The sequence below is a fragment of the Piliocolobus tephrosceles genome, chromosome 18 (genome assembly GCF_002776525.5).
Source record: "Piliocolobus tephrosceles isolate RC106 chromosome 18, ASM277652v3, whole genome shotgun sequence".
NCBI classification, from domain to species: Eukaryota; Metazoa; Chordata; class Mammalia; order Primates; family Cercopithecidae; genus Piliocolobus; species Piliocolobus tephrosceles.
The window spans coordinates 60,622,533-60,635,239 of NC_045451.1; the positions used below are offsets into that span (position 1 = coordinate 60,622,533).

Here is a 12,707-nt window from a genome sequence, read left to right on the forward strand (position 1 = left end):
TTTTTTTTTGTTTTTGCATTTTTAGTAGAGACAAGGTTTCACCGTGTTAGCCGGGATGGTCTCTATCTCCTGACCTTTTGATCCATCCACCTCAGCCTCCCAGAGTGCTGGGATTACAGGCGTGAGCCACTGTGCCTGGCCAAAAATGTTCTTTTTTTATGAGAGCCTTATGAAAAATGAAAATTACCATTTCTTTTCCTATGAACCGTGAGAAGTCTTCAACTATAATTTAAGGAACTTCTATAAAGCGTGTGCAGGCTCACTTATTGATCAGTGTATTGCTAGACTTTCTGATGACACTATATAACTAGGAAGAATGTATCAAACTACAAAAATAAATACACACCATGATGAATACAATATTTGAATTCACTGCTCTATTCTTTTTGCTTTTCACTGATATTTGTGCCTAAAACATGATTTCATCTATAGTAAGACAAATTCTGAGAAACAAAAACAACAGTAGAGAAATGCAGCAGTAAAAAAGCAACAAATCTCATGTGCTATCTTTTTAATTATTTAAAACAAAATAAATCAAGTCTGTTATTTATGACATAGGGAGGCTATGTTGTGAGAAAGCCCAGACACTAATATCACAAAGTAAAATAATTCTGAGATAAAGTCATTTACATTTTATATCACATAGATAGAAATATAAAGATATATACTCCTAGTTATTTTGGGTGAATTAATGTTAAATATAAAGTGAGATTCACATCACACAAGTATAGATAGAAATAATGCGTGGTATGGAAAAATAACAAATAACTTACAAAGTGAATAATCCACGGATGAATAATTGAGAGTTGACTTGATATCAGGTCCAGTATCAGAGCTGACTTGATATCAATGACTATAGAGAGTGAATTCTCTTTTCTTTACAAAATATTAATTTTTGATAAATTGCATGCTTTTTAAAAATATCTGGTCAAAAAAGTCATTTAATTAAGCTAAGTGTTTTGAGAATTAATAAAAATGAAAAGCCTGGGCATGGTGGCTCATGCTTGTAATCCCAGCACTTTGGGAGGCCAAGGCAGGCAGATCATCTGAGATCAGGAGTTTGAGATCAGCCTGGCCAAGATGGTGAAACCCTGGCTCTACTAAAAATACAAAAAGTAGCTGGGCATGATGGTGGGCACCTGTAATCCCAGCTACTCGGGAGGCTGAGGCAGGAGGATCGCTTCAACCCAGTAAGCAGAGATTGCAGTGAGCTGAGATTGTGCCACTGTACTCCAGCCAGGGTGACAAGAGCGAAACTCTGAAAAAAAAAGAAAGAAAGAAAGAAGAAAAGGAAGGAAGGAAGGAAGGAGGGAAGGAGGGAAGAAGGGAAGAAGGGAAGGAGGGAAGGAGGGAAGGAAGGAAGGAGGGAAGGAGGGAAGGAAAGAAGGAAGGAAGGAAAGAAGGAAGGAAGGAAGGGAGGGAGAGACAGGGAAGGAGGGAGGGAGGGAGGGAGGGAGGGAAGGAAGGAAGGAAGGAAGGAAGGAAGGAAGGAAGGAAGGGAGGGAGGAAAATAAATGTTTAAGAAGTTACTGCCTGTAATCCCAGCACTTTGGGAGGCCAAGGCAGGCAGATCATGAGGTCAGGGATTTGAGACCACTCTGGCCAACATGGTGAAGCCTCGTCTCTACCAAAAATACAAAAATTAGCTGAGTGCGGTGGCATGCGCCTATAGTTCCAGCTACTCAGGAGGCTGAGGCAGGAGAATCACTTGAACCTGGGAGGCAGAGGTTGCAGTGAGCCTGGAATGCATCACTGCACTCCAGCCTGGGCGATGGAGCAAGACTCCATCTCAAAAAAAAAAAAAAAAGTTACTAAAAGAAAAAAATGTATCATAATGGAACTAAACTATATAATCCCCAAATAATCCTCTGTCATATTTTTTAAATTTCTGCCGTAGTTTTAAATAAATGTGTATTTTAACTCCCTCATATTGGAAGGAATTTTATAAGCATGAAATACTCACCTAAAAGTGCATTTTTTCCATGATCATCCGGTAGAAATCGCTTGTCCACAGCACAAACTAGGATGTGTTCAGGCAGATTGGGAGACTTGGCCCCCACCAGGAGGAATCCTGCTGGGATGTCAATTTGTTCCATACACAGTGATACCAAACGCAAATCCTTTCCTGCTTGACAAAAACCTAAAACCCAGTTTAAAAAAAAAGGACACAGTGAAATGTTTAGTGAGATTATATCTTCTTATCACTCATTTGGAGAATAGATTTACTTGTGGGAATCACTATTAAAGACTAAAGTCCCTATATCCCTTTACTCCAACCAGAAGACAAATCTATCAAGTGTGGTCTTCTGAACAAAGCTGAAAAGACACTGAAAGGAAATATTTCCCTCTGCTTCACTCCAAAGTGACGACTTCATATTTTCTTTTTCTTTTGTTTTTTGAGACAGAGTCTTGCCCTGCTGCCCAGGCTGGAGTGCAATGGTGGGATCTTGGCTCACTGCAACCTCTGCCTCCCAGGTTCAAGTGATTCTCCTGCCTCAGCCTCCCAAGTAGCTGAGATTACAGGCACGCACCACCCGACCCAGCTAATCTTTTTTTTTCTTTCTTTTTTTTGTTTTTTGTATTTTTAGTAGAGATGGAGTTTCACCATGTTGGCCAGGCTGGTTTCGAACTCCTGACATCGTGATCCACCCAGCTTGTCCTCCCAAAGTGCTGGGATTACAGGCGTGAGTCTGGTCCACGAGTGAGGCAATGATGAATACACAACAAACTTTGAAAACCATGCAGTTTGTATGTGCATGTAATAGGGTTATTTTACTTCCAATGCAAATTCACTTCTCTAGATGGGGACAGTGTCAGAACAGATACTCTTTATTTCACAGAGGAAGAGACTGAAGTTCAGAATTTTGTGGCTCCTAGATGAACGGGCCAAAACTGTTACAACATTTCACTTTTTACCATGACATGACATGACAAGTTGCGACAAAATCTTACATAACCACTTTGTATATCATAATGTAGTCTATGAATTCATCTGTTCATCATTTATAAAACAAACATTTGCAACAAATGCTGTCCGAGACCCTGTCCAAGACCAGGAGATACAGAATTGAACAAAATATGTCTTCCTCCAAGAACTCACATTGCAGTTAACTGGAAGAATGTATAAGGAACCAAGAATCACAGACAGTGTTACAGGGAACAGCTACAGTTCTGCTGCAAATCTTCTGGGGAATGATTCTGTCTGTACTCTAATCATGTGACTTCCCCAGGGAGCTGTGACACTCCAAACTGATGTGGAGCTAGGACCTGATCCAGCTGGGCCACTTTGACAGCCCAACTTTCTGGCCATAGTTGATTGGTCCAATGGTAGACGTATGACATAAACAAGGCCCACCAAAGCCTGTTCCCTAGAAAATCTGAACATGGAGCCAAGGACAGCATGGCTCAGTCTGCTTAGTGCCAGCCCTGTTCCTTGACCTGGGAGGGAACTCCGTCACCATGGTCAGGAGACTGAAAGATTGTTCTGGTGGTGTCTGAATCCCTGAGCCTTTTCCAAGGTTTGGCCATGAAACCTTTCCTGCCGGGCGCGGTGGCTCAAGCCTGTAATCCCAGCACTTTGGGAGGCCGAGACGGGCGGATCACGAGGTCAGGAGATCGAGACCATCCTGGCTAACACGGTGAAACCCTGTCTCTACTAAAAAATACAAAAAACTAGCCAGGCGACGTGGCGGGCGCCTGTAGTCCCAGCGGCTTGGGAGGCTGAGGCAGGAGAATGGCGTAAACCCAGGAGGCGGAGCTTGCAGTGAGCTGAGATCCGGCCACCGCACTCCAGCCTGGGCGACAGAGCAAGACTCCGTCTCAAAAAAAAAAAAAAAAACTAAGAAACCTTTCCTTTGGAACTCTTTCAGTCATTTCTCCATTTTACCTAAGCCATTTTCAGTTGGGTTTCTGTCATTTGCAACCAAGAGAGGCTGCATTTGCAACCAAGAGAGGCTGAATGAAAGTATAATAAATGCTATTTCAGGCCAGGTGCAGTGGCTCACACCTGTAATCCCAGCACTTTGGGAGGCTGAGGTGGGCGGATCACTTGAGGTTGGGGTTCAAGATCAGCCCGGTCAACATGGAGAAACCGTCTCTATTAAAAATACAAAAAAAAAAAAAAAAAAAAGGCCAGGCGCGGTGGCTCACACCTGTAATCCCAGCACTTTGGGAGGCAGAGTCGGGCGGATCATGAGGTCAGGAAATCGAGACCATCTTGGCTAACACAGTAAAACCCCGTCTCTACTAAAAATACAAAAAATTAGCCAGCTGTGGTGGCGGGCACCTGTAGAGACGGAGCTTGCAGTGAGCCCAGATCGTGCCACTGTACTCCAGCCTGGGCGACAGAGTGAGACTCTGTCTCAAAAAATAAACAAACAACAACAACAACAACAAAATTAGCCGGGAATGGTGGCACATGCATGTAATCCCAGTTACTTGGGAGGCCGAGGCAGGAGAATCACTTGAACCAGGGAGGCAGCGGTTGCAGTGAGCCGAGATCGCATCACTGCACTCCAGTCTGGGTAACAGCGTGAAACTTGCTCTCAAGAACATGAAAAAAAAAAAAAAAAAAAAAAGCTATTTCAGAAAATTTTGGAAGCAAGGAGGACACCTACCTTTCCATACACAAACCCTAGGAAAGCACCATTATCATTGCCCAATACAAAATAGGGAAAAACCATGCTAGATTCTCCTAGCATCAATTCATGTTATGATTTTAACCAAGTGTCAAAAATCACTGAATGCCATCAGTCACTGGCATGAGAAATAAAAAAGAAAACACCATCAAAACATTGGATGAGGCCAGGTGCAGTGGCTCACGCCTGTAATCCCAGCACTCTCAGAGGCCCAGGAGGGCAGATCCCTTGGGTCCAGGACTTCCAAACCAGTCTGGGCAACATGGTAAAATCCCATCTCTACAAAAAAAATACAAAAATTAGTCAAGCCTGGTGGCGAGCACTTGTAATCCCAGCTACCTGGGTGGTGAAGATGGGAGCATCCCTTGACCCAGGAAGGCAGAGGTTGCAGTGAAGCCAGGATTGTGCCATTGTAATCCAGCCTGGGCGACAGAGCAAGACCCTGTCTAAATTTTTTTTAAAGAAAAAAAATTAAAATTAAAATTGAAAGAAAAAGACGAAGTGGTGGAGCATATTAAATTTACCATATAGTTTGGGTCATCAAACCTCAAAAACAAGCCTAATAGAATTGGGAAAAGACAGCAGAAGAAAGAATAAAATTATCAAGACTACAGGGCTCAATCATTTCAAGCTTATAGAACCCTTTTTAACATTAACAAAAGTGAATTTAAACTCTAAAAGTCAATTTAACTCTAAAAATTCATGAATTAAGAAAAAATACAAAAACTTATGAATTCTTTAGCAATTTTAAATGAATCTGCATTTGTTCAAAATATCATTTATATTTATCTGGAAAATAGTCATTAAATATGTGGGTCAAATTACTTAGTTTACAAACATTTTTTGGAGCCTATTTGATACATGGAACCCATAGGAAAAAAAAAATTGCTGTGCCCACCCACCTCTATTAAGGAACAGGCTCACAGGTTTGGAAGTTGGAAATTGATGATGATGATGATGGCAGCTAAAACTTATGGAGCACTCGTCATAGCCAGGCACAGTGCTAAATACTATATAGATGATCTTATTCTGTCCTCTCAACACTCAAGACTGGTACTATCTCCTTTTCATAGATGGAGAAACTGAGGCTCATAAAGGTTAGGAAACTTGTCCAAGGTTACATAAAGAGTTCTGTAATGCTCAGGATGTAAGACAGAGGAAGTCTGCCACAGTGAAAACGGACAAAAAGCATGCTATTTAACTTGGCAAAAGAGAAGCTAAGAACAATTACAATACAGTGCTAAAACTATGACGGGTGAACACAGACTTTTTCATCAAATTCTAAAATACTAAATCTAGGAGTCATATTAAAGTACCAAAAGGAATGCTAATTTATTTTAATCAAAGAAGTTACTAATTTGCATATAGACAGTAAACCTAGGTTTACAGACATAAACCTAGTTCATGATTAGCCTATTAATGGAAAGCAGGATGCTTGGGGAGCTGTCTCTGCCACTGAGAAGTAGTAATACAATCTTTCTACAATGTTGACTCACTCTGTATTAGAAAAAGTGTACCAGATGGAACCACAAATTAATTTGCAAATTATGTTATATGGAACCTCAAGATCATCTAATAAAGCATTTCTCAATATAAGTGGTGAATTCCCAGGAATTCATAAAAAATGTTCCAAGATACTTGGGAATAGTAAGTGCAATTTAAATAGACATCACTATCAATTTCTAAAAATGAATAAATAATTAGTGTAAATATCCTACTTTTAAAACAGAATGTTCTAAGGGCCTTTCATCTAACACATGTAGGGTTAATGGAAACCAGCTGAGTGAGCTCACAATTCACTCAGTCAAACCCCATATCATTGTGTGGTTTTGACTATATAAGTTCAAATTGTTTTCATTTTCAGTCATATGTATTGACATATTGCTTAACTTATACACATAACAGGCTGTTGGTTAAAGATGGGACGCTCAGGAAACTTTCTGTGTTAATTATACAAAAAGAGAAATTTTATAAATGTGCCTAAATTTGCTTTTTGGGGGAGCATATTTTCAGGGAAACTGTACTTTTAAAAGCTCTTTGGTAGATACAAAAGTTAAATTCATTCACCACACTCACTCAACAAATTAAAAGATTGTATAAAATCAAGCAATATGTTTTTTCCAGGACACCAAAACACAAATGCTAAAAAGGTAAAAATTTAGCGATTATAATCCAATTTGGCTTTTAATACATGAGGAAGAAAACACTGCCTCTTTCAACTCTATAGGCAGTTACCTACAAATAGCAGCCTAAAACTTTTCCATCACATAGAACAAAAATGCGAAAATTATAAAAATAAACTACTATACCCTTTAACTGTAAAACGTAGAATTTCCAAAATTTAGGCATTAAAAGTAGATTTTGACTTTTTTTAATGCTGTAAAACATTTAAATACATTCAGCTCCTCTCATCCTCCTCCAAAACAAATACAATAGTTTATTTTAAAATTTGTCAACAAAACATGCTTTTTCTTACACAACAAATTTAAAGTAAGTTAATCAGTAATTATTGAATAGCAAAATGTAGATAATCTTTCTTGTACAGCATGAATATCAAACAGTATATTAATAAACTGTCCTAGGTGGGCAGGGTGCAGTGGCTCACACCTGTAATCCCAACACTTTGGGAAACTGAGGTGGGTGGATCACCTGAGGTCAGGAATTTTGAGTCCAGCCTGGCCAACATGGCAAAACCCTGTCTCTACTAAAAATACAAACATTAGTTGGGCATGGTGGCATGGACCTGTAGTCCCAGACACTCAGGAGTCTGAGGCAGGAGAAGTGCTTGAACCCAGGAGGCAGTGAGCCGAGATTTGCACCATTACACTCCAGCCTGGGCAACAAGAGTGAAACTCTGTCTCAAAATAAATAAATAATAAATAAATACAAAAATAAACAAACAAACCAATCTAAAATAAATACTATTTAAAATCAAGTTCATATCACATGCTGTGTAATGACAGAATTAGTTTTTAAATATCTGCATTCAAAAGATTACACACTATTATAGGAGACATTTGTGAGTCAAAGATTGAGGAACACAGATCTGTTCTAATCTCTTTGATATGTAAATGAAGAAGGGCCCCAAGAGACTAAGAAAGTGGCCCAAGGCCAAATACTCAGCCACCAGAAACAGTAGATAGAGAACCCAGGTCTCTTAACTCCAAATTAACTGCTCCTTCGACCTCATTAACACCTCTCTGACTCATATACAGTCATTCATCACTTAACCACATGGATGCATTCTAAGAGGCGATTTTGTTGTGTGAACATGATAGAGTGTACTTTCACACACCCAGATGGTAGAGCCTACCACACAGGTAGGCTAGATGGTATAGCCTATTGCCCCTAGGCTACAAACCTGGATAGCATCCTATTGTACTGAGTACTATTGGCAGTTGTAACACAATGGTTAAGTATTTGTGTATCTAAACATATGTAAACACAGAAAAGGCACAGCGAAAATATGATATAAAAGATAAAAAATAACACACCTGTATAAGGCACTTAAAACAGAGCTTGCAGGACTGGAAGTTGCTCTGGGTGAGTCAGCGAGTGAGTAATGAGTGAATGTGAAGGCCTAGGACATTACTGTACACTTTATAAACACTGTACCCTTAGGCTACACAAAATTTACTTAAATGTTTTTCTTCAATAATAAATTAACCTTAGCTTACTGTAACTTTTTAACTTTATAACCTTTTTAACTTCTAAAAATCTTTTGATTCATACTAACACTTAAAACACAAACACATTGTATAGCTGTATAAAAACATCTTCTTTCTTGTATCATTATTCTATAAGGCTTTCTTGTATTAATTTTTTTTAACTTTTTAACCTTTTTTTTGGCCAGGCATGGTGGCTCACGTCTGTAATCCCAGCACTTTGGGAGGCCAAGGTGGGTGGATCACAAGGTCAAGAGATCGAGACCATCCTGGCCAACATGGTGAAACCCTGGCTCTACTACAAATACAAAAATTAGCTGGGCATGGTGGTGTGCGCCTGTAATCCCAGCTACTCAGGAGGCTGAAGCAGGAGAATCACTTGAACCCAGGAGGCGGAGATCGCAGTGAGCTGAGATTGCGCCACTGCACTCCAGTCTGGCGACAGAGCAAGACTCCGTCTCAAAAACAAAACAAAAAACAACAACAAAAAAAACTTTTTTGTTAAAAACTGAGGCACAAACACACACATTAGCCTAGGCCTACACAGGGTCAGAATCATCAAGATCAGTGTCTTCCATCTCCGTATCTTGTCCCACTGGAAGGTCTTCAGGGCAATAACATGCTTGGAGGGTCATCTCCTATGATAATAATGCCATCTTCCAGAATACCTCCTGAAGGACCTGCCTGAGGCTGTTGTACAGTAAACCTTTTTTTTCTTTTTAAATAAGTAGGAGTACATTCTGAAATAACACAGTCATTTATTACCTAATACCATGTGGTATACCTAATTGCATGTGGTATACTTTTATATGACTGGCAGTGCAGCAGGTTTCTTTACATCAGCAACACCACAAACACATGAGCAATGCACTGCACTACTTTACAATAGCTACAATGTCATCAGGCAACAGACATTTTTCAGCTTTGGAACCAACCAACATCGTATATGCAGTCAGTCATTGACCAAAATGGTGTTATTTGGCACATGACTGTATACTGTTTCACCTTCCTCTAGTCTGATGGAGAACTCTCCTATAACTTCTTCCTTATCTACTTTTGCTGGGTCCTATCACATGCCTTCCCTGTGGCCTTCTGAGATTGATTTCCGAGTATCATTTGATACAGCAGCCCCTGCCGGCCACTGACTGTGTCGGCATTCACCTATCTCATCCTTGCTAATGAGTCCTTAAAATTAAAGTTTTGACAAGCTGCAAAAGTAATCCATGCTCACAGACTGACATTTCTGTTGAGATTTCTCAAGCAATACATTGCAAAAGGGAGACTAAGAGGGAAAAGTTACAATTTTGTTTCTGGGCTACAGAGGGATAGAGTAGAGAAGGCACAGTTAGTGTGGAGAGCAGGATTTTCTAGGGAGGGGAGATTATTTCAGGGCAATTTCTGTGGCAAAATGAAAACTACACAATCCACACAAATAGTTTTTCAATCCTTGAGGGCTTTCCCACTTATGATATGAGGACACCTAGAGGTGAAAAGCAATAATTATTAAACAATTACTGTATTCTATGAGAGGTGTGTTTCTAGCCTCCTTCACCTAAAAAAAAAAAAAAAAAAAAAAAAATGAAAGAGGTCCCTGTGTAAAAAAAAAGAAAAAATGTCCTATTTGAAGGAAAAAAAAAAAAAAAAAAAACCCACACCATGATGGGTGTTTGTAAAAGTGGCACGAGAACCAACTGAGAGCTCCCAATGTCCAAAACTGAACAATTTGAGCAACAAAATAAGTTAGTATTAGATTATAAACATAAAATAAATGTAGTCATTTATGGCCATAATGACATAAATAAATGAATGAACCCATCAATAAATGGGAGAGAAGAGATGAATTCCCACAGTAGAATTTCAAATAATTTACATAGTCTGCCTTCAAGGATGTGGAGTGTAACTCCCTGCTCCTTAAGTGTGATCTGGGGATTCCTTCCACAGTATGCAGTGGAAGGAGAGTGGATATAACACTCCTTCAGCCCCTCAGCCAGGTGACCAAAGTCAACAGCAATAGTGATAAATCATGTTGATAGTATGTACCCTTGAAATAATATGATAAAAACTTAAGGAATATGATAAAAATTTATCCCTGTGATCTTCCTCCCCAGATCCCATAACCCCAATCTAATAAGGAGAAAAACATCAAATGAATTCCAACAGGGGGGTCTCCTACAAATATGCCTAATACTCTCCAAATGGTCAAGGTCATCAAAAACAAGGAAAGTCTGAGAAACTGTCATAGTCAAAAGGCACCTAAGGAGACATAGCAATTAAATCTGATGCCATATCCTGGATGGGACACTGAAACAGGAAAAGAATATTAGGAAAAAACCAAGGAACTCGGCTGGGCGCGGTGGCTCAAGCCTGTAATCCCAGCACTTTGGGAGGCCGAGACGGGCGGATCATGAGGTCAGGAGATCGAGATCATCCTGGCTAACATGGTGAAACCCCGTCTCTACTAAAAAATACAAAAAACTAGCCGGGCGAGGTGGCGGGCGCCTGTAGTCCCAGCTACTTGGGAGGCTGAGGCAGGAGAATGGCGTAAACCCGGGAGGCGGAGCTTGCAGTGAGCTGAGATCCGGCCACTGCACTCCAGCCTGGGCGACAGAGCGAGACTCCATCTCAAAAAAAAAAAAAAAAAAAACCAAGGAACTCAAATAAACTGTGCACTTTAGTTGTTATTAAAATTAATAAAAAAGTGTCAATATTGGTTCATTAATTGTAGCAAACAAACTATACTAACATACTAATAATAGGGCAAACTGTGTGGAGATATATAGAAACTACTATTTTCTTAATTTTCACAAATTTAAAGCTGTTCTTCAAAAATAAAATAAAATAGTCCTATTTTATCTTTTACCATGTAGCTATTTGCCAACACAAGCCATACAGGCAATTTAATTAAGAAGAGGCTAGGAAAGAAAGGCACAGCAGGGCTGAGTCTAGAAAACAGGGTCCAGAAGAAATCAACTCAAGGTCAAAAATGCTCATTAAGTCAAGCAAAAGTTTATGAATTCAGTCTGTAGTTATTCTAAGAATAAGTTCGCCTGCCAAGGGTCTGGTCTATTGCTGTAAAGTATGTATCTATTTACTGTTTCCTCCAAATCCTCATTGCTTGGATTCAGATCAGCTAATGATATACAAAATATAGCATCAGGGATCCCTATGACAGTAAAAACATTATGCAAAGAGCAATATTTAATTTAGCTTTTTCAGATGGAAAATAAGCTGCGTACGTCTGTAAAAAAGAGTGGAGAGCTAAAAACAAAATCTATGAAATATTCTATCTCAAGACTTATAGGATCCCAGTATCCAGTGTGACAGGTAGTTCTATTTTCCCACTACTAGAAATATGTCTGATTACTAGTCTAATAAACATCAAATATTAAATCTCAATTAAAACCTTAAACTAAATGAAAAACAAAACAAAACCTTAGGACTCCACAAAAGGGTAATTCTGAATTACATCTAAATAATTCTGAGGCACTGATGTGATCTTTCTTTTAGAGGCTAAGAGTATCCTAAGGAAGAATCTAAGCCTGTTTATAGTCTACAAGCAAAGAAATATAAGTTAGTGATAACGGGCATACAAATAATTTATTTGACAAATCTGCTCCTGAAATAATTTCACTTTCTGAAGACAACACTGAAATGTTGCTCTAAAACCAAGCCTCTTGCAGAGCAAATGATTTTAATTCTTTTAAAAAGAAATAATAGTAGACACGTCTTCTTTATAAACATCATCTGCATTTCTTAAAGAAAACAGCCGAAGATTTCACTTCACAGAAACAGATTTGCATTCTCCAATTATCTCCAACTTGAAGGTTACAGAGTAAACTAAAAGGGGGCAGGGAAAAGTTTACAGAAACAGCTATAAACACAAGCTAAAGTAATCAAAGCAGTATTTGGAGGCCTAAAATTTGGTTGTCCTTAACTCTGGACAATCAACTGCCTCCCAGCAGGATAGGAACCTACACTATTCCAATAATTTACATGAGAAATTAGCAACCAAAATTTACATCTGAATGGTAAACCCCAGCAGCCCATCAGGTGTTAAGTATTTGCTTATCTAAATTGCCTCTAAAAATAGCTTTACCTTTGTTTGAGCCGTAAGTAAATAGAGGATTTCCCATGAAGGGAAGGTGGTATGCTTAAATAAGTCCAGGCAGTATATCGCCCTACTTCATTGCCATTTTCGTAAGGAAAATTTCAGAAATTTCAGAACTGTTCTCCCTTTGAGTAAGAGGGCTCTTAGAACTATCTTAAAATGAGTCCAATTGAAAGAGCTACTGTCCGGGCGCGGTGGCTCACACCTGTAATCCCAGCACTTTGGAAGGCGGAGGCAGGCGGATCACGAGGTCAGATCAAGACCATCCTGACTAACACGGTGAAACCCTGTCTCTAC

At 39.4% G+C, this 12,707-nt stretch overlaps 1 protein-coding gene across 1 annotated transcript in view; it reads right to left on the reverse strand.

Annotated features, from left to right (window-relative positions):
* The window catches only part of GREB1L (GREB1 like retinoic acid receptor coactivator), a 301,032-nt gene that overhangs the window by 129,766 nt on the left and 158,559 nt on the right, over nucleotides 1-12,707 (reverse strand). Inside the window, exon 5 of the mRNA XM_026456017.1 lies at nucleotides 1,964-2,140. Within this exon, the coding sequence (XP_026311802.1) occupies nucleotides 1,964-2,140 (177 nt within the window). The remainder of the gene's footprint in view (nucleotides 1-1,963; nucleotides 2,141-12,707) is intronic.